This window comes from Melopsittacus undulatus, chromosome 10, assembly GCF_012275295.1.
Source record: "Melopsittacus undulatus isolate bMelUnd1 chromosome 10, bMelUnd1.mat.Z, whole genome shotgun sequence".
NCBI lineage: Eukaryota > Metazoa > Chordata > Aves > Psittaciformes > Psittaculidae > Melopsittacus > Melopsittacus undulatus.
This window is the reverse complement of record NC_047536.1, coordinates 30926768-30951490: the sequence shown is the minus strand read 5'-3', so window position 1 is coordinate 30951490 and position 24723 is coordinate 30926768. Positions and strand designations below refer to the sequence as shown.

The following is a 24723-nucleotide window of genomic DNA, read 5'->3' as shown; positions in this document are numbered from 1 at the left end:
AAGAGCAACTGGAAATGTGCTGTAAGGAAATATGAAGGTGTCCCATCACTGGGCTTTGTGTTGGGACCTTTATGGCTGCTTCACTGCTGCAGCAGGCACTAATGGGAGCTGGGCAGGAACTTCCCATGGTGCCATTGCACCCCATGGGGACCTGCACTGCCAAACAGAGCTGGTAGGTCTGGGGCCTTGGGGGTCAGTTTGTGGAGAGAAGGAGTAAAGGGGTACAAGGCAGAATCAGAAGCATCTAGTGCTGCAGCTGGGGGCAGCCAGAGCCGGGCAAAGCCAGGGTGTCCTGCTCCTACCTGGTCCTGGTCCACATCTTCATCTCCTGTGATAATGATGCGCTTCTCTATTCGGGTCTCAGAAAACCCTCCTTTCACAGTCTGCACAACAAGAAGGAAAGCACTTACCCACAGCTGTCCCCACAGAGCTCCTGCTTTCATTCATGTGCAATTGATTGAGGAATGAAATAGCTATGGGTGAGGTCCTCTGATGCGGCCTCATCTCCTTCATTTCCTACCATACTCCCCCTTGCCTGCACCACTTCAGCTCTAATAAACCCAATACACCCCATGCTAACACAGCTCCCATAGCTGACACAAGGTGAGATACTCCAGCACTGGTGCTGTGGATCTCTTGGGCCAGGGGAACCTGGGATCTGGCTCTAGGCACATCTGGAAACATCCACCGCAGCTGCACAGACAGGGACCTGCACACACTGCTGCAGCCAGCTCAGAGTCCCTTCCACTCCCTGCCCTCCCAGCCTGCCAGCATGTAGAGGTGTGCACAACCCGTGTTCACAGGCTGGTACAGAGGTGATGAACACCCAGTACATGGCTGTCCTTGCCTGCAGTCCCACATGCTCATGTCTGGCTGGGGTATGGGGCACTCAGAGCAGGTATTGGGGTGCTGTGCTGGCTCGCCATCCCCCATGGGACAGCATATCCTTCTTCAGCTTGCAAGGAGAGGGGTGTTTTCTGCTGTACCAACCACAATATAAATCCCCCCACCCTCAAATCCCAGTGACTTGCATCAGCCCCTTGGAGCTGCTCTTACCTTGGTAACGTGGGTAGTGGTGGAAGTCGAGAGGGTTTCCGCAGTGGCACTGAATATGCTGGTGAGCACGTCCTTCCCAGCAGAGCTGCTGGTGATCTGCAGGGCAGAGAGCAGCAGCATCAGTGGGGCTGCCATGGGGAGGCCCCAGTGCTGGCTCCCAAAGAGCTGCAACCTTCCTAATGGGATGCAACTGCTGAGCTGAGTACAGGAGGAAAGAGTGGTAAGGGAAAAAACCACTGCACTCTACTTCCAGCCAGACCTGGGTTTTGGGGGGACGAGGGAAAGGTTCCTGCAGCTACCCCAAGCCCAGAGCTGCAGGAAAAGGCTTCTGCAGTAGGGAGATGATTTCATGGCTGAGTTTCGCTCTTCCCCATCCATCCTTGGGGCCGTCTTAGCTGCAGAGCTCTAAGGCTACCTTTAGCTTTGTCCTCTGGGTATGTTCTCCCTGCACAAGCCTGGGGTGTTCGGCAGGGCTTGATGCCATCAAAATAGGCAATAAAGCAGGAAAACTCAGCCCACTATAGACTTCTCCAGGGACTGGGCTATTTGTTAGAAGTTATCCTCCTCCTGCAGATGCTCAAGGTGTGTATCTAGCACAGGAGAATGGCCACAGGCAGCGAGTCCCCTCCATCTTGCACCCCAACCTTCTGAGCATCATTTTCCTCTTCCCAGTAACAACACAGGGTGCCACTGCTGGGAACATAGGAGGGGGCCCTGTGGGACCAACCACAGCCCTGTGGGGCTGCTTCCCTCCCTCCCCACCACTTGGCCTGGCTGGTGGTGCCATGTCCCCCCCTCACCGGTGAGAGGGAGCGAAGATCTGTTGAGGGAACAGCCCCTTTCCCAGCCTTGGTGCTGTGATCCTGAAAGAGAGCAGACGGGCACATTGGCTGAGGTGCAACATGGGGCAAACACAGCAGATCACATCCCCAATGGGGCAGGGGCCCTCCCAGCACAACTGGTCCCAGTTGCCCTCACTGAAGCAGAGGGACTGCAGGGTCCCCCCCAAGTATCAAGGGGCCAGCCCCACTTACTGGCTCTGTGGTGCCAGCGTGAGCAGTGGCTGTAGTGTCCCTGCTGCCTGGGGTGCCTCCTTCCACCTGCAGAGGAAACCTGGTGAGCCTGGAGGGGCCGGGGCCAGGGTGACACAGGGACACCATGGCTGTCCTTGCTGCCAGAGGGATGTGAGGCCACGGACACGCATGGTGCAGCATGCGTGGTGGCTGTCACCCTCTGGAGATGTCCCCATGTGCCAGAGCTGCCTGGCAGCACTGCAGAAGGGACCAGGGATACACATAGAATCTCCCTGGGTGGGCTATGATTTGATGTTTTGGGGGAGTAGGTGATCTTAATGTCCTTTCCAATCGTCACCATTCTATGATGCTACGACTCCAGCAAGACAAGGGGGAACAGAGGCCCCTAACTGCCCCATTCAGTCCCTCCCCTCCCAGTTTTGCTGGACTGAGGCTTGGCAGAGCTATTGAGAGCAGGGCTACAGGAGAACGCAGCCACATCACCTGGGCTGCATCTGTGGTGCCAACCTGGTGGGGAGCAGAGCCATCTGCTTCAGGCTTCTTCATGCCCAGCCCCTGGCCGATGGTCACAGCATCAGTTTTCGGGGCTGATGACTGCAGAAGAAACAAAACAAGTCAGGCACTGGGGCACGACACCAACAGCCCTGAGCACTCCTTGTGCCCCCGTGTGCAGAGCATCCCTGCTCCACTCCTCTAAGTGCCACACATGTATGATGTCCTGCAAGCACCACACCGAGCCCTACCTGGGCAAAGAGCAGACAGGCCTGGGCAGACACCAAACACAGTGTCCTGTGTGACTGATGTAGCCCAAATCACACCTGATGCCCTGTCCCTTGGGTTTGCAGGGATTTTTTGGGTAGACACCATGGGTTAGGTCAAACTGTTCTTCAAAAGGTGGGAGACACCCACCAAATCCATTTCACTCGTGCCCCACAGCAGGTTATGTTCTGGACCAGGTCCTAGCAGCTCCTGGGGTGTCAGAACTTTAGGGGAATGCAGACAGGTTTCCAGCACTCCCATGCTACAAGAAGCAGGAGCTGCCAAGGGCTCCTGTGCAGGGAATGCTCAGCATTCCCGAACCAGCTTTCCCTGCCCAGTGCCAGCCATGGGGCACCATGGAGTGATCACCCATACCCATGCACCCGCTGTGACCCTGCAGCCCACAGTGTCAAATGCTCCGCACAAGAGTTTCCAGGCTGGGTCTAATTCAAACTCCCTCTAATTCTGCAGCTTCTTCCTGGCTCCAAGCCTGGATTCACCCTGGCAGCTCCAGGCAGCTTTCAGGACTTACCTGCCAGGGCTGGAGCACTGCCCTGGCGCTGGCAAGGACAGGTTTTCAGTGTGATACTGGCCTCTCCCTGAGGCACACACTCAAGTTCCACACATGCTGCATGCATCTGAGCCCTCTCATAATCACTCCTGGCATTGGAGCAACCTTCCAGGAGCTTTGGAGCAGCTCCCACAAGCTACTCTGTAAATCCCTCGAGCCAAGGCATGACCAGAGAGGTTAGTTGGCAGCACATTGCTCTTCACTACACAAACTGGTCACTAACTTCATGCAAAACACAAGGACAGAGCCGTTGGTTAGTGACACGTGCCCATCCCAGCTGCTCACATGCTGTAGTGGTGCGAGGGATGGGGTAGGCAGCCAAACACAAAGGATTAGGAGATGATAATGACTTTTCCTGCTTAGCAGATGCACAAAACACACGACAGAGCCATGCAACACAGACGAAGGTGTGCACCAGTGGAAAACAGGAACCTGGGGATGTCTGAAAGCTAACATGCTCTTCCAAACCAGCATGGAGTGCACGCCAGCGAGGCAATACCAGGCACGAGGACAAGGAACATGGAGGCATGATGGCACTGAGACAGTCTTGGTGGAATGGCATCCCTGTGTACCTCTAGCTGGGAGGCATCTGGCCTGGGCTGGGAGACCTTCTCCCCGCCTTTGACATCCTCTTCCAGTCCTGGAACTACTTTGTCAATGTCCCGGAAGGAAACCAGGCCTTCATCTTCCGTTTCACTCTTGTCTTTGTCCAGCTCAGGCAGGCTCCGGGAGATGTCCTCAAAGGCTGTGCCGTGGAAGTCACCGATCACTGTGAAGTCCACCTCTGCTTCCAGGCTGGAGGTTGAACTGACCGTGATGCTGGAGCACTTGCGCTCGATGGCCAAGTGGTTGTCCTTCAGAAAGACCGAGTCCTTCTCCTGGTCCTGCTCCTCATCGCCGGTGTCGCTCTCGGGAGCCCTGTGCCGCGGTGGCTTAGCTCTCTCCTCTGTGCCCTCCCTCAAGCCCGCTCTCTGAATGAGACACAATGATGGAAACAGACGGAGACAGTGAGCACCACGCAGCGTGGCAGCGCTGGCAGTGCCGACAGGGAAGAGGGGAGGAGGAGGAGGAGAAAGAAGGCTGCAGCAAACATCACAGAGTAGAGTCAAACACAACTCAAGCATGGAGACTGAAACCTTTCTGACAGCAGCGACTTGGCAGGGGGGGGTGGGGACAGATGGGTTATTCAATCTGACTTTGCCAATAGTCATTGGTAGTTAATCATCTCAAGAAAGGGTCGGTCACACAGAAAAGCTTGGCCAGCTTGGAGGCATGTCAGTGCACCTGGTGGAAGCAGGTATGCAAAACAACAGGTCTGCTTAAGAGACATTCAGAAACAGCTCAGACGCCAGTGCTATTGTACATCAGTCAGGTTGGGCACTCAGAAACAAACAAAGGGAAAGAAAGAGAGAAGAGTTTGAAAGGAAAGGGCCCTGTCAGCCACGCACGGTGGAGGAGAAGCAAAGGAGTGTGCCAATTCCACTGAGCAGGCGCGTGGACCCAGGGAGCATCACCCCAGGGAGAAGGACCAACCCCACCAACACAACGGCTCCAGAGGCCACACACGGCCGGGGTGAGCCTTAGGGATGACCTGGGTGAGGGTTTGGTCAGTGTAATTGACAGCACGCTCAGAGCCAAGGGATGACCTCCCTCCATCAGCTCTTTCCAGACATGGACATACCTCTCAACTCCGCCATCAGAGGGTACATCTGCCCTCGCCACACTTTGCCATGAGAAATCTAGAGCCATTGCTGGACTTTGCATCTTGCTCTAGGCAGTTCTCCCTTAGGAACAGCTCTAAGGACACTGATGCCTGGACTCTGGGCCAAGGGTTTGCAACCAGAGCCACCCCATAATGAGCCAGGCTATGCTGGCACAACCTTTCCTTGGTACTGCTGGAGGTTGAGAGGTATGAGAAACAGGGTGTCAAACAAACTCAAGAGGAACACACCTGCATACATGTTTGTGTGTGTGTGTGAGTGTGTATGTATAAATATATACATAACAGCTCTGCAAAGGGGAGAGGAGCTGGAAGCACACAGCCCTCAGCTGGTTAAGGTGAGCTTTCATACTACAGTAAGAAGCAGTTAGTAAAACAGCACTGAGACCTGGGAGACCACTGGAACAGCAGTCTTTAAATTCTCTTCTTTCAGGCTGGATTTTATTGACGGGTCAGATAAATCCTTTTCTTCCCCACTTGGTTCCTGAGATTTGCTCTGGATTAGAGAAAAGGGTTAGTTGTAAGGAAACGAACTCTACAGGAGCTGATCTAGTGCTTACAAGAACGAAGAAAGCTATTTCATCATCCAGCCACCAGCTTGCCCAAGACAGGGGAGGGTGGGTGAGCTAAGCAAGAAGGGATATCAACGTAAGAAATGCGAGGGTGAAGCTGGAAGCATGGGCACGCTGCTGCTGTGTGTGTGCGCGTGTCTGGGACAGTCACAGCTCCTCCAGCCACCCCCTGTCTCCCTTTCTTGCTCCTGGACATGAAGCTCGGGTGCCCGCTCTTGGGTTTAGCGAGGGGCATTCTCCAGGGAGCCAAGATGTTGGGAGGGGGGTGTCACAAAACAAAAGCTGATGAGCCAGCTGGCCAGCGGGTCTGCGTTCAGCAAAGAAGCCTGACCACACACACATACATAGGACAGGGGATGCAAAGCAACTGCTGTCAGTCAATGGATGTGTGGGGAGCCACTGGACATGATCATAAAGAGCCACACAACATGCGCATGAACTTTCCATCCGGACAGTTCATTGGAAGAGTTACCACGGCTTCCGCCAGTGTGAGTTCACAGCCAGAGTCGGGGGAGGCCAGGTCAGCACTGTCTTCTCCTTCCTGCTCCACGTCAACAGAAACATCTTCCTTCAGAGACAGAGCCTGGGAGGTGTCTCCTGAACCAGCCCCTTGCCCAAGGGCTGATGAGCCCACACTGGATGCAGGTCCCACTGGAGTCACAGGCATTGCCAGATGCATCTTCCCCATTGCTTCTGCTGCTGTCCCAGCTTCAGGCATAGACTCTTGCTCCTCCTGGGCTGCCCTTCGATCCTCTTCTCTTTGCTCAAACATCTTAATCTTGGAGGCCACGGAGGTTTTCCTGTAGCTGTCGTTGTCCTGACAGCTGCCCGAGACCACGTCCCCATGCTCCTGGGACACAGCTCCTGTCCTCCCAGCCATGCACAGCAACGACCCCGACTCTATTGGATGTGTCCCACTGCTCACTTGCAGCTCTTCCCCTCCTTCAAAGATCAAGGTAGAGAGCCGGTAGGTCTTGCTTCCTTGACACAATCCTGCTACAGGGGCGTTGGAGTGCAGGACATCAGCATCTTCTTTGGGAGGGGACTCATCCTGTGTTGGCTGCCCCAGGGTAAGGTCACTGTCCCTGGCAGTTTCTCCTACTGTAGGGCTCCTGCACCGTAGATCTTGTCCTACATTAAACTCCAAGTCCCAGGGTGGCTCCTGCGCTTTGGGATCTGCAGTGTGGAGCAGCCCTTCAGCCATGGGACCCTCTTGAGGCTGGTCTCTTATTATGGTCTGTTGTTCTGGTTCTTCTGCCTTGGCAGGCAGCTCTTCTATGCAAGGGCTTTTGTCATGGGACAATTCTTCCATCCCACAGCCTTCATCTCTGGTCAACTTCCCTGATGAGAACTCTTTTATCATGGGCTTCTCCTCCTGGAGTGGCTCTTCTGTAGCATGGACTTTGCTCTGGGTTGCCCTTGTTGTGACAGTATCAATGTCCTGGGCTACTTCCCCTGTGGCTGGGTCTCTGACCTGGATGGGCTCTGGTGCAGCATCTGTGTTTTGGGGTAGTCCTCTTGTGACAGGGCTTGTATCTTGGCATGGTTTCCATGCAGCATCTTGGGGTTGTTCTTCAGATTCAGGATTGGTGCCCCAGGGTATTGCCACCTCTGATACAGAGCTCACATCCGTGGGTTCTCCTCTGCCTACCACAGGGCTTGCTTCTCTGCCTGCCACCTCTGCTGCAGGGTTCACATCCCTGGCTATGGCCACAACTCTCCCAGGGCTGGTGCCCTGGGACACATCTCTGGCCTCAGTCTCAGTGCCTGGGGCTGGCTCTGCAGGGACAGGGGTGGACTGATGAGGAAAGGACACAGGGGCAGGAGAGCTGGGTTTATCCCGCTCTGACCCTGCAGTGGTGTGAGGGTGGCCATGCTCGGGCACAGCTGATGAAGGCGACTGGGTCTCGATCTCTTCCATCTGAAGAACCATTCTGGGACTTTCTTCCTTGTCACCAATCGTTCCTGAGAGCCCCTCCGCTACCATGCAGATATCCGGGCTCTGTACTGGGCTCCCTTTGTGCTCCTCGATCCCATGGCCATCCCCTGCCAGGCCACATGGCTTCGAGCCTCCCACTGGACTTCGATCCTTATCCTCTGGTCCCACCTCTTGGGAACTCAGTAGGGCTTCACTTCCCTCGGGTGCTCCACAGCCTGTCAGCACAGCGGATGCTTTCTCTTGCTGTAAGGGCAGCCCTTCCTCCTGCCCAGTCCCATCCCAGCCTGCCCAGGGCTGCTCCAGTGCTTCGGCAGGTTTTCCAGACACTGCCCCGCATTGCTGACTTGCAGAGGACAGGGGCTGGAACCCATCTTCTGCAGACACCATGTGCCCAGATCCCTCCCTGGGTGCATTCACAGCAGCTTCTGCTCTTTCCTCCAAGCCAAGCCATGCTCCAGTCTCCGAGAACAGGTTTTTACTGTCCTTCTCCTCTTCCTCTGGATCTCCCAGGTAGATGATCCTCTGGGTTGCAGAAGTCTCCGAGCTCTCTTCATTAGCCTTCACTTTGATTTTAATGAGCTCTGTGGCCGGCGCTCTGGCCTCCTGCTTCCTGCAGGCTGCAGAGGTACGTTCCTTGGAGAACAGCTCCCTTTCCCCCTGGGGAGGCTCTGGCTCCACAGTCTTGGCCCTTGGCTTCTCTTCAGGCTGCTGACATGGCTTGGGCAGACCTGGCCCACTGGTGGTTACTTCCTTGCCCTGCTCTCGGGGCTCCTCTTTGCTCTCAGCTGGTAGGTGCTCGGCCTTCAGGCTGGGCTCCCCCCTGGTTTCCTTCTCCCAGACCTCATCCTCCCAGACAGACTCAAAATCCTCAGGACTAGCGATCATCTTTGCTCTCGTCCGGGTATCCAGGGCTGCATCTGCTGGCTCTTCCTGGCCTGCCACTTCCTTGGCTTTCCCTACTGCCATCTCCACCTTGGATACGCTCGTGCTCATTTTCACCTCTGAGGTACCTGCACGTGCTTCTTTCTTGACTCCCAGAGCTTTCCTTATTGCTACTGCTTCCACTCTAGGAGTTTCTCTCTCTATAAATACCCAATGCTCCGAGCCCTGCATTGCAATTGGAGCAAGAAGAGTTAGCATCAAACATACTTTACCTAACTGCTGGTGGCTGCTGTTATGAGTAACGGGAAGCTGATCTGCCTCGGACAGAGATGACTAAAGTATTATTGTTCATGCAAGAGCTGAGGCAGGGTCTATACAAAGAGCTTGGCAACTTGTTGATGGAGAGAAGGGACTGAGAATAAAGGGGCTGATGCTGTGACAGGGACTGAGCCCCTCTGTTCTCTCCAGGGACCACGTTTTGCTCTGGGTGATGGCTCACTGACATATCTGCAGCTTTGCTGGAAACACAGGAGTGGGAGCAATGCTCCAGCAGACACATTAGCAGCCACCAGGGCATCTCTCAACTGGGACTCCCCATCTGACTCCTGTTTTCAGCTGGATCTGGCAATCTCCATGAGCAAAGAGTGAGATTTCACTGTAAGCAAAGGTCTGTGTTTTGGGTAGCTTCACTCTCAGCTTCATCCATGTGCCCTAAAACTATTCAAGCTGCCAAAAGCATCAGCAAGAGAAAACACCACTTTTAGGCATCAGAAAGGCCCTTTTCCCTTCATGCCAGATGCTGCAGCTCAGGCTCACCCCAAAGTCCATCCTTCCTTTCCTGTTCTCCAGGGAAATCTCATCAGAAGCAATTACTTAGCTGAGGTTTCGGGCAATGCTGAAACCAAATGGTTCAGAAAATGTAACCTGTAAAAGGTTACCTGTGAAATGTAAAAGACGGCCCCAAGCTTGGCAGCTGAGACAGCCACGGACCAGGCAAGGACCAAGCAAAGGTCGCGGAGCATCCTGCAGCAAGGACACAGTGGGTATGTGATATACCACACAGTGCACGTGTGCTGCTCCGCGGGGAAGGAAACTAGATTACTGTCCACTTTGTACGTTTGCATTTGTCCTGAAGGACAGGTAAAGACGTCACAAGAGCAAGAACAAAGCACTGCTAAAATTCAACCCCTTCTGGGGCAGAAGACAGAAAACAATCCACGAGAAGGCAGATTCGCATCAATGCAGAAGCCCAGCAGCCTCCCCAGACACCCTACCCTGGGCAGCACACACACAAAGGGCAATGCTGGGACGTGGTTCTACAGCGTTCACCATGGGGCTGGCTCTGCCCATGGCAGAATCGTCACTCCTGCAGGCTGTGGCACCAGGATGCTCTCCAGCCCCAGTAAGAAGGGGCTAACTGGGATAAGGAATCCATTAAAAAGGATGCCCCATGTAGGGGTACAGGGTGAGTGTTCGGAGCAGTCGCACACAAACTGGAAACCTAATAACTGATACTGAATAAGGGGAAAGAAGGGGGCAAAGGGAAGCAAAACAAGAGGGAAGGGAAAGGAAGATGAGATTAGAGGAGAGTGAGAAAGGAGAAAAACCAATTACTAGTGGAAAGGCTTCCACAAGGAAGGGAATCAGAAACAGTCAAAGAATCAGAACCACAGGCTGGTTTGGACCTTGTTCTCTGCAGCATCTCTTGCACAGGACTCTCCAATACCCTTCACCAATCACTGCCTGCTCTCCAGATCCCTTCCTCCACACCTGCCTCCAATGCAGGTTTTAGTGCTTCCTACTCCATGGAAATGGGAACAGAAGCAGCCAGTGACTTCCAGGAGCACTGGGTTGCAGCGAGGTCTTTCACACATGGGTTTTACCCATGAGAGCAAGGTTATCACTAACTTGGCTGCTGTGGTGGGCCTGCTGGGAAGCCCAGGCTGGCCTAGAACCAAGTCTCAAAGACCAGTTTTCGTCTTCTCTTGTCTATCCTGGGAAGCAACCACCATCGTGTGAGATAAACCCTGCCTGCAAGCAGGGCTGAGAGCCCACATGCCTCACCCCTGGGCTCTCGGGTGACACTGAAGGCATCGAAGGCAGCATGACTTAAGTTCAGTGGTTTTGATGCCTTCTTCACCCTACTTCAGGGGCCTGGGGAAGTGTAACTGAAGCCAAAGGGAGAGGAAAACACAAGGGGCTGCTAAAGGTGGCTTGTAGCTGCCTGCTTACACATGGAGCAAACACCTGCCTGTGCCATTGGGTCAGCACTGCCTTGGGAATCCCAGGTCTCCACCATGGCCCCCTCACCCAGAGCACAGCCAGCCTGGGGGGGGACACCAGGGCTCTCCCAGGACCCTGTCTCACAGCCCAGAATAAATAGGGGAAGAGACTTCACCTGGCGAGGGTTCCTGCACCCATTGCTGGAGGGGACCCACCTAGGGAGGGCAGCAAATGGCTCGAGCTCTGCTCAGAGGGCAAGGAGCCACCTCGGCAGGCTGGAGGGACCCATGGGGGGGTAAAACTGTGCAGGCAGGGCAGGGGGAGAGTGAAAGAGGATGGTGACAACCTCAGGAGAGGAGACAAGGCTTTTCTGCGTGAAAGACTCCATGCTTAGGGAAGCTCCGTGGTCAGATGCAAAATCGTCTAGGGTGTCCTCTTCTATCATCTGTGCCAGCATGGAAACCCCAGCACCCACAGAGAAAAAGAGAGAGAAAGAGAGAGACAGAGAGAGACAGAGAGAGAGTATGAGAAGGAATGAAGGAACAAATGAGTAGGTGGGTGGATGGATGCATGGATGGATAGATAGATGGATGGACAGAGGTCACAGCTATACCAGCTCGAGATGCTCCATTTACATCTCTGCACTTTATATATTTGCTTGTAAAAGAGATGTGGGGTGAAGTCCTTCTTCCCAGCTCAGTGCTTTGATGAAGGGCCATGAGCTCACCTCTGTCTGGGTCTCTGGTCAGTGCTGGGGACCAGCAGGTACACATGCACACCATGAATCCCCTGCAGACAGCCCTTACCCAGCCACCCCACACCCTCCTTGCAGCCCAGCCCCACATCCTCAAGAGGGGTTTCCGTGTGTGGATCACTCCTGCCTGGAGCCATCCCCAGTGGAGTGGGCACAGGACTGGCTCCAGAGCCACCCTTGGGGAGAGAACACCACAGAGTGGAGAGCAAGCAGGGAGAGGGCACCCAGGCTGGCAGTGGGGATGTCCTTGCCACACATTGCCTGTTCCAAGCCAACCAGGAACCCAGCACCACAGAGCATCCATCTGTGCCCCATCCACATGCCTCACACAGCACTGGGGCTCTGCACATCCCAGCACCCCCAGTTCCAACTCTCCTCCTCTCACACTCATGGTCCCACTGCAAAGCCAGCAGGGAGGACGTGTGTGCAGGATGTTGGTGTGACACCACCTGCTCCTCCACCATGTCCCAGCTGGTGGGAGCACCATGGGGCACCTCTGTGCAGTGTTGAGTCCTGCTCTGCTGAGGACACCCCCCAGGCACAGCCCCAAGGGAGCCCTGCTGGTAGGAAGGGTGAGGAAAGACCCATCTCATGGGATAACAAAGCCACAGCCCAACTCCCAGGTACCCCAAAACAGGGGAAGGATGAGAGGCTCAGCACCAAGAAGTGCCTGGGCACAAGGGGAGATCACTACCAGCAGTGTGAAAACACTTAAAACCTTACAAAACTTGGAGGCAACAGCCTGGACAAAGACCCCCTCCCTCCACCCCATATCCCCCTCATGTAATCTCCACCACCAACATAGCACAGGAGGCCAACAGCTAAGGAACACCTCCCTGCAAACAGCCTCACCCCCTCCATGAGAGAAGCAGTGGAACAAACCTCGCTGGCCTTTTCTGGGGTTCCCTTTGGTGTTTCATCCTCGTGCTTGGGTGAGGAAGAGGCTGGTGAGGAAGGCAGCCTCCTGTCCCGGTCCCTGTGAACCAGCTTGCTGTTGGGCTCCTTCAGGGTCCGTTTCAGCTCATTGATGCTGGCCTGATGCTTCAGCAAAACATCTTCTGGCTTGTCTAAGAACTTGGGGGAGGAGAGAGGAAGATAAACGAGGATTAAAGAACCAGCCAAGGCAAAAGAGGTAAGCAAGGGCACTGGGAGGGTTTGCTTCACATTCGGCTTGAATTTAGGGTCTCGAGAGCCAAATGAACAGCGCGTCAGAGCACCCTGGTCTGCTGCTCTCACTACGAGGAGAGCAGGGAGCAGCAAAGGCAGCACATGGCCGAATGTGCATGGCAGGCTTCCCTCCGTGATGGGCGCAGCATGCCCCTTTGGCATCTCCAGCACGGCCTGATGAGGGCAAGCTTGGAGGAAGAGTTGCCTCTCCCTCGGGATCAGCAAGGGATCAGGCCCTATTGGAAATACCAACAGCCTCCTCTGCTGCTCTGTTGTGCCAGGCACAAAGGAAGCCTGAGCCTTTGTCCCAACAGGGCAGGAAACCGGCATTTCCAATGGAGCTCATCCAAACTGGGCTTCTGCTGAAGGGCAGGAGGGCAGAGATGTCCAGCCTGGATCCAAGCCTGGATCGCCATGGACCAGCCTGGGCCCAACAGCAGCCTGAGGTGGGGTTGAGCCTGCTGTGGAGAGAGGACAGCTCAGAGCGCTCAGGTGCGAGGTGGGGTTTAGGCATCAGAGCATCGTTTGGTGACGGTACAGGCACCAGGGTGGCTCCCTTGGTCCTGCCGCAGAGGTGGGCAAACCGGCTCAGAGCAACAACCAGCAAGAGCAAGGACCTTGGCTTCTGCTTCAGACTCAAACCTCTTTTGAGGTTCGAAAGGAGTCACCTAAAATGCTTCCCTGGTATTTCTCCTCGGCACCAGCCCAGAGACCCAAGAGAGCCCCATGAAAAGCCCTTCCAAATTTCACAGACCCTGAAGGCTCAGCACAACCCATGGAAAAGACTTGCCCATGGAGCCATGGAGAAGTGCTTCATGGTTTGCCCACCTCTGGGCTCGGGATGCGCTGGGGGAGCAGCACATGCACATGCAGCGGGGGAAGCAATGAGGTGGCCAGGGGAGGGACTGGGACCGGTGCCCACTACCCCGGCAGGGTCTGCCTGCGGTGCCGAGCGGGATGCTGAGGGCTGTGTGGTGCAAGCCCCATCACCCGGCTGTGTTCGCCCCTATGGATACCCCCAGTGAAGATCCATGTTCCACTGTGAGTGGAGAGGGAACCCCCTGGGAGCAGCTGTGGATCCTAGGCTGGGATGAATCATTCTTGACGGGGGCCCACCATGGACATGGGAGTTTGTGCAGGGGAGGGCACAGCCTCCCTGTTCTCTGTGACAGTCGGCACTCCGGACAGGCAGAGCCAGGCAGCTGCTCTCGGGCACAGGGATGGGTGCTGCTGCTGCTGGCACTGATGGCAGCTCAGAGACTCACAGAACCAACCAGGTTGGAAAGACCTTTAAGTCCAACCATCCCCAGCACTGCCAAGCCCACCACTAACCCATGGCACTGAGGGCCTCGGCTACACGGCTTCTGAACCCCTCCATGGCCAGTGCCTGCAGCCCTGCCCTGGGCAGCCTGTTCCAATGCCTGAGCACCCTCTGGGGCAGGAATTGTTCCTCAGCTCCATCTGAACCTCCCCATGTGCAGCTTGAGGCCATTCACTTGCACCCGGAGGGGTGGGCTGGCAACCACAGTGCCCTGAGGAGCTCCAGCCAGCTCCCTGCAGAGCAGAGCCGGGCTGCAGGAGAGCAGGGTGGGTGACGGTGGTGGTTTGGGACAGGCAAAAGCAGAGCACGGGTCAGGGTGTCAGTGGGAGCGATGGGACCAGCCTGCACAGGAGCTATGGCTGTAGGGCTGGGCGGAGAGGAGACACGAGGCGAGGACATGGCGCAGTCAGGAACAGGAGCAGAAGCCAGGTCTTCCCAACAGGCCAAGGACTGGGCGCCGTTGCACCTTGGGAGGGCTCTTGCTCACACGTACGATTAGGACTACCTTACTTAGTGGGATAGAAGATGCTGTGTGCACGCTGGGGCAGACCCCCAGCTGTCTGCTCATCGGGCTCCTCTAGCATCCAACCCCCTGCCCCAGTGCATCTTGTATTCCAGTAAATAGGGTGACACACAGTGTTGCTTTGGAAAGGATGGACAATATGATGCACCAATGAGGACTAAGATACTCCAGAGAGAGAATACCTCCTGCTTGTGCCTGGGGGTTGTTTCGTGCTCCGGCTGGCAGCAAAGAGAGGGTTAAAAGTAACCAGCAGGGTCAGTCGAGGGAACTTGTCACAAACATCACAGTTAAGTCGATGGGCTGATGGGGTGCAGAAGGACCAGATCCCCCCTCCCATTGCAGCATGGAGCTAAAACAGGCTGGGGTGTCCCTGGGCCAGCCTGGGGGACAGGGCGGGGAGTGGGTACCCCGTGTGCTTGGCCTGTCCCCATCCCCACCCCTGTCCCAGAGGGGGGCTGCTCCCAGATCCAGCCCTGCCTCGGGATGAACCTGGAGACTACCTGGACACGTGAGGAATCAGAGTTGAGCCGAGCACATGTGACAGCCCCATTTCCACTGGTGAGGCCAAGTGCCATGTCCCAGGAATCCCACCAGCCCTCTCCAGATGTGAGCCAGCCTGCTCCCCCCATCACCCTCCTCTGCCCATCCCACCTGTACCTTCAGCTCCTTGATCTTCGTCGGGGTGGTCACCTCCTCATCCTCCGTCTCTGACCGTCTCCTGCTGCCAAACTCACCGTCCTCATCCTGCTTCTCGCCCTCGGCGTCGTGGTTCTCGCTGACAGAGGCCGGGCGCGAGAACTCTGCCCATGGAGGGGAGCCCAGGTCAGCCCAGCCCTGCCAGCCCCAAACCCTCCCCAGCCCCACAGCCCCTGTCCCCTGCCCTGCCAGCTCACACCTGGGGGCTCAGGAGCCTTCAATGCCCCACAGCAGGGGGTCCCAGGGCAGAGGGAGCTTGAGGGGGGCCCATCCCCAAGCTGCCCAACCCCATCCCCCTGTGAGGGTAATCTAAGCTATGGGGTGCCATGGGGATGCGGTTGGGGACAGCCTCCAGAAGGAAGCCCGCTGGATGCTATAACCCTGCCAGATGAAGTGAACAGCATCCCCCTCGCTCTCTCCCCCTCCCCAATTTGGGGCATACCTCCATCAAGGCTGCGAGACATGGTGTACCGTTTGCTGGAGGAGCGCTCAAAGAAGGGAGCCGGGCGGTCGATGAGGGCGCTGGCCTGCCGGGTCTGCGCCTGCGTGCGCCCGCTGTACCGAAACTTGGAGCCCATCACCAGGAAACCCTTGGGAGGCGGCTCCGGGGACACCAGCCTAGGTGTGAGAGGGTGGGAATGCCATCAGCAACGCCAGCCGTGCCCGCCATGTGCACCCACTGCGTGTCTGCCTGCAAGAAGGGAGGCCTGGAGAAGGTCTGCCTCACCTGAAGAAGGTGTGATGCTCTATGCAGACCTTCCAGAGACGCTTGGCAGAGCGGTGGTTGGGCAGCTTGAAGCCAATGGTGCTCTCAAACTGTTCGTACTTGGGGGAGACAGAGACAAGCTGTTATAGGCAGATCCTGCCCTAAAGGACACGATGGGATGCCAAGGCACTCGGGTTCCCCTGGCAGGAGCCATGACCACACAAAAGAAGTCTTCTTCAAAGCAGTGCTGGGAAGGTCCATGCCCAGCCCCACTCAGTGGTGTGAGATCATGCCCCAAAGCACTTTCCTCAGCTGTAAATGGCTTTTTAGCACAAGATAAATTCCCTCAAGAAACAAAACCCTTTTAACAGCTCAACTTGGTGAGAAGGCATTACTCTCCGTTTTAGATGCACTCTCCTTGCCCTCCTGCCTGCTGGAGAAGGTGGATGGAAATGCACTCTCCCATCAGTGCACATCAAAGTGAAAAGAGTGAAAAGAAAGTCAGAAAACAAACTAAAAAGCATGTGAAACGTGGAAGACTCATCAAAAATAGCCCTCAGCCTCCCTTGCTGGGTGACCTCCCTACACTGTTGGCCTCACAGCATCTGCCTGGGGGGGGAAGGAGCCTGGGGTGCCCTCAGCCTGCTGAAGTCACTTTGGCAGGGAGAAAACAAGAGCAGGAACAAGAAAGCACTCTCTGAAAGCCTCCATCCACCACAGGAGATGTGCTCTCCTGGCCAGCATGAACATCAGCATGGCACCCTTGGGGCAGAGGCTGGAGCTAGGCAGCCGCAGCCCAGCACAGTGGGCACCCTGCCGTGCCCGGGGCTACACTGGCACATGGCACCCACCTCACCCGGGCGGATCTTGATGTAGAAGTTGCTCCTCTTGTAGGAAATCTTGAGGATCTTGGGCCAGGCGAAGCGGTTGATCCTCAGCCGGTCCCTGTAGATGAGGAGGCCGTTGGCACAGACACCCAGCATGATATCGATGCCTTCGGAGTCCTGCAGGAAGCAAAAGGGACAGGAGGGGACTACTCAGCTGCCCAGTAAGAACCAGTCCAGGCAGCAGTACCACGCTCCCTCCTGCTTGGTGCTCTGCTACAGGGGACTGGCTGACAGAGAGCTCACTGCATCTCACAGAACGGTTGAGGCTGGATCTCTGGAGCTCCTCTGCTCCAACAGAGCCACCCAGAGCCATGTCCTTGGGCAGGGAGGGGTGTGCAACCAGCAGGGCAGGATGGGGTGGCACTGGCCATTGCTCTGTCAGCCCCACAGCCCTGTACCTTGGCATGGTGTAGATCCACCCCGTACATGGAGAGCTTCTTGGCATTCTCCAGGAAGTGGATCTCCGCTTCCCCGGGGGTCATTCCCCTGCATGGAGACAGAGAGGGGGACACGTGTTCGGGTGCCCCAGCAGCATGAGGCCACCAGCCCGTGCTCTGCGGGGCTCACCGGTAGGTCTTGTGCAGCTCCATGATGCGCTCCTCCAGCTCCCGCGTCTGGTTGGGGGCAAAGCGGAGCTCGCTGACGTAGTTGCCCACGTGCTCCTCAGCATCGTAGTCACCCAGCTCAGCCTGCACGGCGTAGGAGCCCAGCAGAGCGTGTGTGACAAAGGAGCAGGGCAGGCGCCCCGTGATGATGTCTGCACGGAGCTGCAGGCACAGGTAGTATCTGCAGGAGGGGCAGAGGGTGAGAGCAGGGCAGAGGCACTTGGCCTCTGGAGCAGGCTGGGGTTCCCTAATGCACCCCACTGTGCACTGCTCTCCACAGGGACTGCTACCTTCATGCTACATGGTCACCTTCCTGGTCCTGTTCTGCATGAGTCAGACATGCTACATGGGCAACAAGCCCCCAGACATCCCCTGGGTGCCCACATCCTGCCTGAGCCCTTCCCTTCCAGGTACTCCCAGCTGGTCCTAGCCCTGGCAGCTGTGCCCATGGAGGGATGCTCCTCACCTTGTGATGTCCTCCGTGAGCTGGGCAGGGTCTGGAGGGTAAAACTTCACAGTGAAGGCAAAGTTCCAGGGCCCGCCTAGGGGAGAGGAGGGGAGAGAGCAGTAAGGACAGGAGCATCCAAGCATCCACTAATGGTCCCACTGCTTTCCCCAAGCCTGGCACTGGGCAGGCACAAGGGGGCTCCAGAAGCTGCCAGAACAGCTCTTGCGACACCAGCATGACTTGGTTAATCAGCCCCAAAGGGCTGGGGAGAGAAAGGCATTACAACTTCAGGAGCCATCAGCTGAGTGTGACTACCAATGTCACAACGAAAGCCTCACATGTCCCAGAAGGTGACACCCTGGGCAACAGCTCTTCTGCTGTGCCAGCAAGGCAACAACATCATGGGCAAAGGCACCCCGTGACCTGCTCCAAACAAAGCCCCCATCCCTGTCCTCACTGCTCAGGGCAGGTGGGAATGGCACCCAGGGAGGGACCAGATCTCAGCCAGCTCTCCAGTGGCATAGACAGGGTCCTTTCACCCCTATGCCTGTCATGAGTAAGAGGAGAGGTAGGCAACAGGCAGCAACAGGATCCCTGTCCCCAGGCCAGCTGCCAAAGGTCCCACCCAGGACAGAGGTGGGAATGGGACTGGCCAGAGGACATCCGGAACCCCCCCGGGATGCTCCGGGGCTGGGGAGGATGGACACTGAGCACTTACTGCGGATCTGCTTCTTGATCTCCTTGGAAGGGTCCAGCCAGTTCTGCAAGGAGGAGACAGCAGGTCAGGGGTGTCCCGCACCCACAGAGAGGGTGGCCATACAGGGTTCCCCCATCCTCACCTTCTGGCTGTCTGAGTCGCAGAAGGTGAGGCCAAAGTAGTCCTTCTCCAGGAGGTTGAGGTGCTCACACACCATGTCGAAGAGGATCTGGCCTCGGGCGTGCTTCTGTTAGAGACATGGAGAGGCTGATGGTGAACCAGCTCCCTTGTGCTCCTGGAGACCCGGTGCATGCAGGTAGAGAGCACTGGGGAGGGTCAGGGCACCAGAAGGTGCTGAGCTGCCTTTGAGAGCAGCCTCTCACCCAGCAGCACTGCTCTGGGGACACTCAGGTGGTCCCAGGGTATGCTCAAGCCCATTCAGTAAGACCCAGTGCCCCATCACACCAGGAGACAGCGATGCCAAACCAGAGAGGCTGTCACACCGGAGTTTGACTCCCTTTTTGACTTTAACTGAATTAAGCCTCCATTAAGCATGCAGGCAAGGCACAGCTATTCCCATAGGGCCTGCAAGAAAGGAAGAAGAAAAGCAGCACCAGCCTTTCTACACTAAACCCTCTCTCTATACCCCAGGTGGCTTCTTTAGAAAGCAGCAGCTCTCACAGTTGACCCCATCCTCTGCACTACAGCAGCGGAGAGCTCATCCTTGCCATGCATAGTGAGGGGTATTGCTCTGCTCATGAAGCTGCCAGTGAGCCAGTAACCAGGTTTGTGCTTGCATGTCTGTTTGGCTTGGTCAGTGCTACAGAGAGAGCCAGGGGATGGACGATTCACACCAGCTGCTCATGTGCCCCATGAGCCTCCTGCAGTCCTTGGGGTGCTCTCCGCTCCTTTTCTTCTTCAGGAGGGCTTTCATCTCTGTGACAACCCCTCTTTATATGGCTTTGTGACAAATTTTACTGCTAAAGGGCAGTCAGGGCTGCTGAGATCAAAGACTCTGCTGCCTGTGTCACAGGCAGGGGGCCAGACCCCCCCATCACTGGCTGTCCCAAGCAGCCACGCTCCTCGCATTCATCAACCCTGTGCAGCCAAGACCTGGGGAAGGCAGGACCTGCATACAGATGCAGGTCTGCTCTGTGCAGCCAGCTCCAAACTGCTGCCAACGAAAACCCGTCTGCCCACTCGCCAGCAGCAAATGCAAAGCTCTCCCTGGCAAAGGCACCAGCAGCTCTGCTCCTCAAAAACTCAGTTTTCACATTTTTAACCAAAGTTTCCTGTCCCTAAAGATGCTCATCCCACCAGGATGATGCCACAGGTCAGACCTGTGCCACCTTCCCCGACCCATGGCAGGAGACAGGAGTGAGTGCTGGGGACAGAAAGAGGCACTCCTGATAAGTACTGCTCCTCCCAGCTGCCTTTAGCCCTGCAGGATAGGACCCTTCACGAAACCCAGCCTCAACTCCTGATTTAACCCCAGGTGTCCTCAGTCTGTCCTGGAAGGGAGAGGTCCGTGTGCTGGCAGCAGATGAAGCAGCTCTGCAGCATCCTCCAGTGCCAAGGCAGCTCCTCTGCTCCTCCTGTAGTGACAGCCACTACCAGGGAAATGTGCAGCCATGTGCACTTGTGCAAGCCCACACCACATACTTGTGACACTGCACAAATAGTGGGGGGGCTGGAGCAGGGTGCTGGACCCTGCCTGCACACACAAGGATGTGCATGCCTATCACCCTTACATACACAGACACACACAACAACTTCACACACGATCCCTGTCCTGCTGGCTTTACATGGAGGGACAGCAAGGGATAAGAAGATGAACACAGAAGGCATGGACGCAAACCTACCTGATGCACACCTCTTCACATGAACACATGCACAAGCATCCTTTGCCTCAGCTCATGGGACAGCCAACACGCCGCACGCTCAAGCTGGCACATGGATGTGTTGTGCACATATTGCCAGGCGGAGCTCTATCCCTCATCTATAAAGCTTCTACTTTTTAGACATTGTTTTCTATTGTGAGTAGCTGCCAGATTTGGATTCATTAGGCTGAAATTCCCTGCTAGGGTCTGTCTTTGCAGATTTTTCACTTACTTCAACATTTCAACTTAAATGGCTATTTCTGTGCATCTTTTTCTATAGGAGACACATACTATAAAGCTGTCCTTGGAAGGGGCTGGACACTGGGGACTCGCTTGTCCGGGATGAGATGTGTCCTCCCCTTGGTGCCAGTGCAGCCCCTGAAAGCTGGGACTCACCTCCACCTCACACTCATATTCGGAGGCATCAAGCAGGGTCACTCTGCAGAGGGCACTCTTCACTTTCTTGCTGGTTTTCTGGGGTGACTTCTGGGTCTTGCTGGGGGTTGTTTTGTCAGAGAGACCATCCGTCTCGCTGTAGTCCTTCTCCTCCATGTCTGTGCCCTGCAGTGGGGAGATACACAGGGTTACTTGGCACCGCTGCCAGGATGGACAGGGAGACAGATGGGGAAAGCCCTCTAACAGCAGGCAGCAGAGGAACAGCACAGTTCCCTGAGGGCTCCGAGGCTGCCATCAGGGGCAGCTCAATCCGGGGACATGGGACACTTGCTTCCCCCATTCCTGTGCTGGCCACTTCCAGCAGTCAGCACCTTGGGCTGCCGCACTGCTCCTGCCTGTTCACAAGGGCCTGTGCAGGCAGAGCCCATCCATCGCCCTGGGCCCCTCCTGAATGTTCCCCTGGGGCCAGCAGCACAGGGCAGGTGCCCACCTCACTGGGCTCCCTGCAGCCCCTGCACTGCAGCAAGGACATGGTGACGGGTAGCAGAGTGGTGGCATAGTCATAGAATGGTTTGGGTTGGAAACGACCTTAAGATCATCCAATTCCAACCCCTGCCATGGGCAGGGACACCTCACACTAAACCAGGTCACCAGGGTTCTGTCCACCCTGGCCTTGAACACTGCCAGGGATGGAGCATTCACAACTTCTTTGGGTAAACTGTTCCAGCACCTCATCACCTTCACAGTAAAGAACTTCTTCCTTATTAGCTATCTAACCTGAACTTCCCCTGTTTAAGTTTTAACCCATCACCCCTTGTCCTGTCCCTACAGTCCCTGATGAAGAGTCCATTCCTCAGCTGTGCCTTCCTCTCTGCTGCATCCAACCGCACCCATTCATGCACTCACCAGCTCTGTACTTCGGGCATCAGACTGTGCTCCAGGCTTCTCATTGACCTCGGTATCCCGGCCGGTGGGGTTGGTGGCTGCGGCTGCTTCCAGCTGCTGCTGCGGAGCCTCCTCCTGTGCGTTCCTCACATCCGAACCAGGACCTGTCTCCGTCGTCATGGCCAATGGTCACCCTGCTTTGCCACTGCCACCACCCACAATGGAAACAGGATATGTCACCTGGATGCATGGGGATGGAGGATGCTGCTGGGCAGCCAGCAGTAGGGGATGCCTCAGATGTAATGGGACCTGCCCATCTCTGCCCCTGCACACACAGAAGTGCTGCTGGACACCCAGCTCCCTGTCCCTGCAGGAGGTGGCTCTGCAAAGGGTGGTGGCAGCAGGATTTCACAGGAGTCACTGTGAATCCAGCATCCTTCAGGATGCTGAGAACCAAATGGAAGCGGTTGGGAATGATCCCATGATCATTCATGAATGAGCTGGAAGAGATGAGCCAGTGGTGTGGGGATGGATACCCACCATGCTCAGGGCACGGGGCTCATGCCCCACACCTCAATCACAAATGGGAGTGGGGCTGGCCATAACCCCCAGCTCCCCACAGCCCTGGGGCCTTCAGGACCTTCACTGGTATTTTTTATGGGCAAAAGGATTTATTCTGGAAGGAAAAACCAAGCTGAGTCAGGTTAAAGGCTGCACTCACACAGGAAATGGCAAACATGGACATCTCCATACACTGCATCCGGCATGGATGTTGTTTTCCCCCTCTGGAGTTCCCAGCAGCAACAGCATGCTGGGTTCCCACGACTGGCGTGGCCAGACCCCACAGCAGTGAGACAAGATTTGCCTGTCCCATGCAAGATGCAAAACCAAACCTGAGCCAGGAACAAGGGAGGTGGAAGCACTTCCCGTGCAGGGGGGCCCAGTAACGGGGTTTCGTCACCTTTATAGCTGTTAAACCTTTATGCAAATACAGCACTGGGCTGGCAAGCACTCCTGGGATGATCCACACATGCAGAGGACATCGAGCACCCTTTGTGACTGTCACCCATCCGCCACTCAAGCTGCCCAGGCCTCAGCCAGCATCCCCATCCAGCCAGTCACCCACCAGCATCCTCATCCAGCTGATCACCCACCAGCATCCCCATCCAGCCGGTCACCCACCAGCATCCCCATCCAGCCAGTCACCCACCAGCATCCTCATCCAGCTGATCACCCACCAGCATCCCCATCCAGCCGGTCACCCACCAGCATCCTCATCCAGCCGGTCACCCACCAGCATCCCCAAGTCCTTCTTCTCAGGGCTGCTTCCCTCCCACCCAGCCCGAGCCTGTGCTGGTGCTGGGGATTGCCCCGACCCATGTGCAGGGCCTTGGACTTGGCCTGGTTGAACTTGATGGTGTTCACCCTGGGCCAAGTCTCCAGCCTGCCAAGGTCCCTCTGGGTGACATCCTATCCCTGTGGTGCATCAGCTGCACCGCTCAGCTCAGTGTCCTTCACAGAGCTGCTTTCCTTTACACCTCCCACCACAGCTCATGTCCCACATCTGTGTCCTCAGCACAACGGGGAGATGTGAAACCTTACCCAGAAAAACTGCTACAACTGGCTCAGACAGGAGGCAAGGGGAGGGAAAGAGCAAGGCACCGTGTCCAGAAGCAGCCTTGTCCCACAGCCCATGGGCAGTGACACCACAGAGGGACATGGTTCACACCAAGAGCCAGGATCTCCCCCGTGCTGACAGGCCAACCTGCCACCGGCCCTGAGAAACATCAGCTCTGCTTCCACAGAGCCCAGGGCTCAGCTGAGGGCACAACAAGATTCCAGAGGTCACCAGTGGTTTATTTTTTGCACAAAGAGGGCCGCTGTGAACTGAAGCAGTTGAACGCTCCCAGCTCCAGTTCCTGTGCGGATCATTCCCAACCGCTTCCATGCGGATCCCGGCATGTGAAGTTTTAAATGACAAGCAGCACTTTGGGCCAAAAGCTTTCACACTGGAGGTTTCTAAACTTTCTTGCAAATTGTTTTTTCCCTGCACTGGGAAGCACTGATCCCTGGGGAAATGATGGGGGATGATTAAGGGTGGCAAACCGGGAATTTGTCCCATCTCTCCAAGCCATTCCTACCCTTTGCCTATGAAGCTCCAGCTCAGCCCTGCTGACAGCAGGCAAGGAGCCTGATGCAGGGACCAAATGAGCGCACAACACAGGGTGCCAAGGCAGAGAAACCCCATCAAAGGGGTCTGTCTGGCAAGCCCCTGGCTGCCATCTCCTGCTCCCATCATGGACTGGCTTCTTCTGCCACTGTTCTTTGGGATCCTGTCTACTGACACCTTTCCCAGGTCCCAGCACAACTCAGCCCAATGGGGACCCCAGCACCACCATTCCTGCACCTTGGAAGGGAGACCAGGCTCAGAAGAAATCTAAGAACCAATGAATGCAGCAGTGGGTCCCATTGAGCCCATCCCTATGGCACTGCTCCTGCCCCAGCAGTTTGGAACACGAGAGGAGGGAGGAATGAGCCCCTCCATGCTCCCAGGGCAGGATGGGCTCAAGGAGGAGCAGGAAGCCCTTCACTCTCTGCTGCATGGGGCTGCAAACTCATTGCTAGGTTAGAAGGATGCAGATGTCCCGAGGAGGATGGGATGGCAGGGAACCAGTGACCCCAGGGGCACAGCACAGCTGCAGCTGAGCCATGCAGATGTGCACGGTCCCAGCACAGGCAGGGGGGTCACACTGGCACTGCCGGGCACAGCCACAACGGCTGCATTCAGGAGCTGATGCCATGTTCATGTGGGCAGCGCTGCTGCCTGCGGTCCTCTGCCCATGGTGGAGCTGAGCAGAGGACGGGAGCACGGAGCTGCCTGCAGCACTGCCACTGCCCCCAGCACTGCTTGGGTCTGCTCCTGCTGGCCCATCCTGCAGTGCAGCCCCCCCCAGGAGTGACCCCAGTGTGGGGGACCATGGGCTGAGAAAGGACGTGGGTCC

General features: G+C 56.3%; 1 protein-coding gene across 15 annotated transcripts in view; it reads right to left on the bottom strand.

Moving 5' to 3' along the window:
- EPB41L1 (erythrocyte membrane protein band 4.1 like 1) overlaps positions 1-24723 on the bottom strand; it is a 55892-nt gene that overhangs the window by 4682 nt on the left and 26487 nt on the right. For 4 of the 15 annotated variants that reach the window (XM_034067052.1, XM_034067053.1, XM_031047043.2 and 1 more), the window contains 19 exons: positions 21743-21926; positions 20837-21001; positions 18703-18807; positions 18582-18624; positions 17882-17957; positions 17378-17596; positions 17209-17296; positions 16775-16927; positions 15945-16042; positions 15660-15835; positions 15179-15321; positions 12393-12584; positions 5529-5636; positions 3993-4391; positions 2574-2684; positions 2091-2156; positions 1857-1919; positions 1057-1152; positions 303-383 (listed from right to left, as the gene is read on the bottom strand). In XM_034067052.1, coding sequence (XP_033922943.1) covers positions 303-383; positions 1057-1152; positions 1857-1919; positions 2091-2156; positions 2574-2684; positions 3993-4391; positions 5529-5636; positions 12393-12584; positions 15179-15321; positions 15660-15835; positions 15945-16042; positions 16775-16927; positions 17209-17296; positions 17378-17596; positions 17882-17957; positions 18582-18624; positions 18703-18807; positions 20837-21001; positions 21743-21901 — 2541 coding nt within the window. In that variant the 5' untranslated portion in view covers positions 21902-21926. Of the gene's footprint in view, positions 1-302; positions 384-1056; positions 1153-1856; positions 1920-2090; positions 2157-2573; positions 2685-3992; positions 4392-5528; positions 5637-6184; positions 8012-12392; positions 12585-15178; positions 15322-15659; positions 15836-15944; positions 16043-16774; positions 16928-17208; positions 17297-17377; positions 17597-17881; positions 17958-18581; positions 18625-18702; positions 18808-20836; positions 21002-21742; positions 21927-24723 lie in introns of those variants that run through there. The other 11 variants (XM_034067054.1, XM_034067055.1, XM_034067056.1 and 8 more) reach the window with 11 other exon arrangements.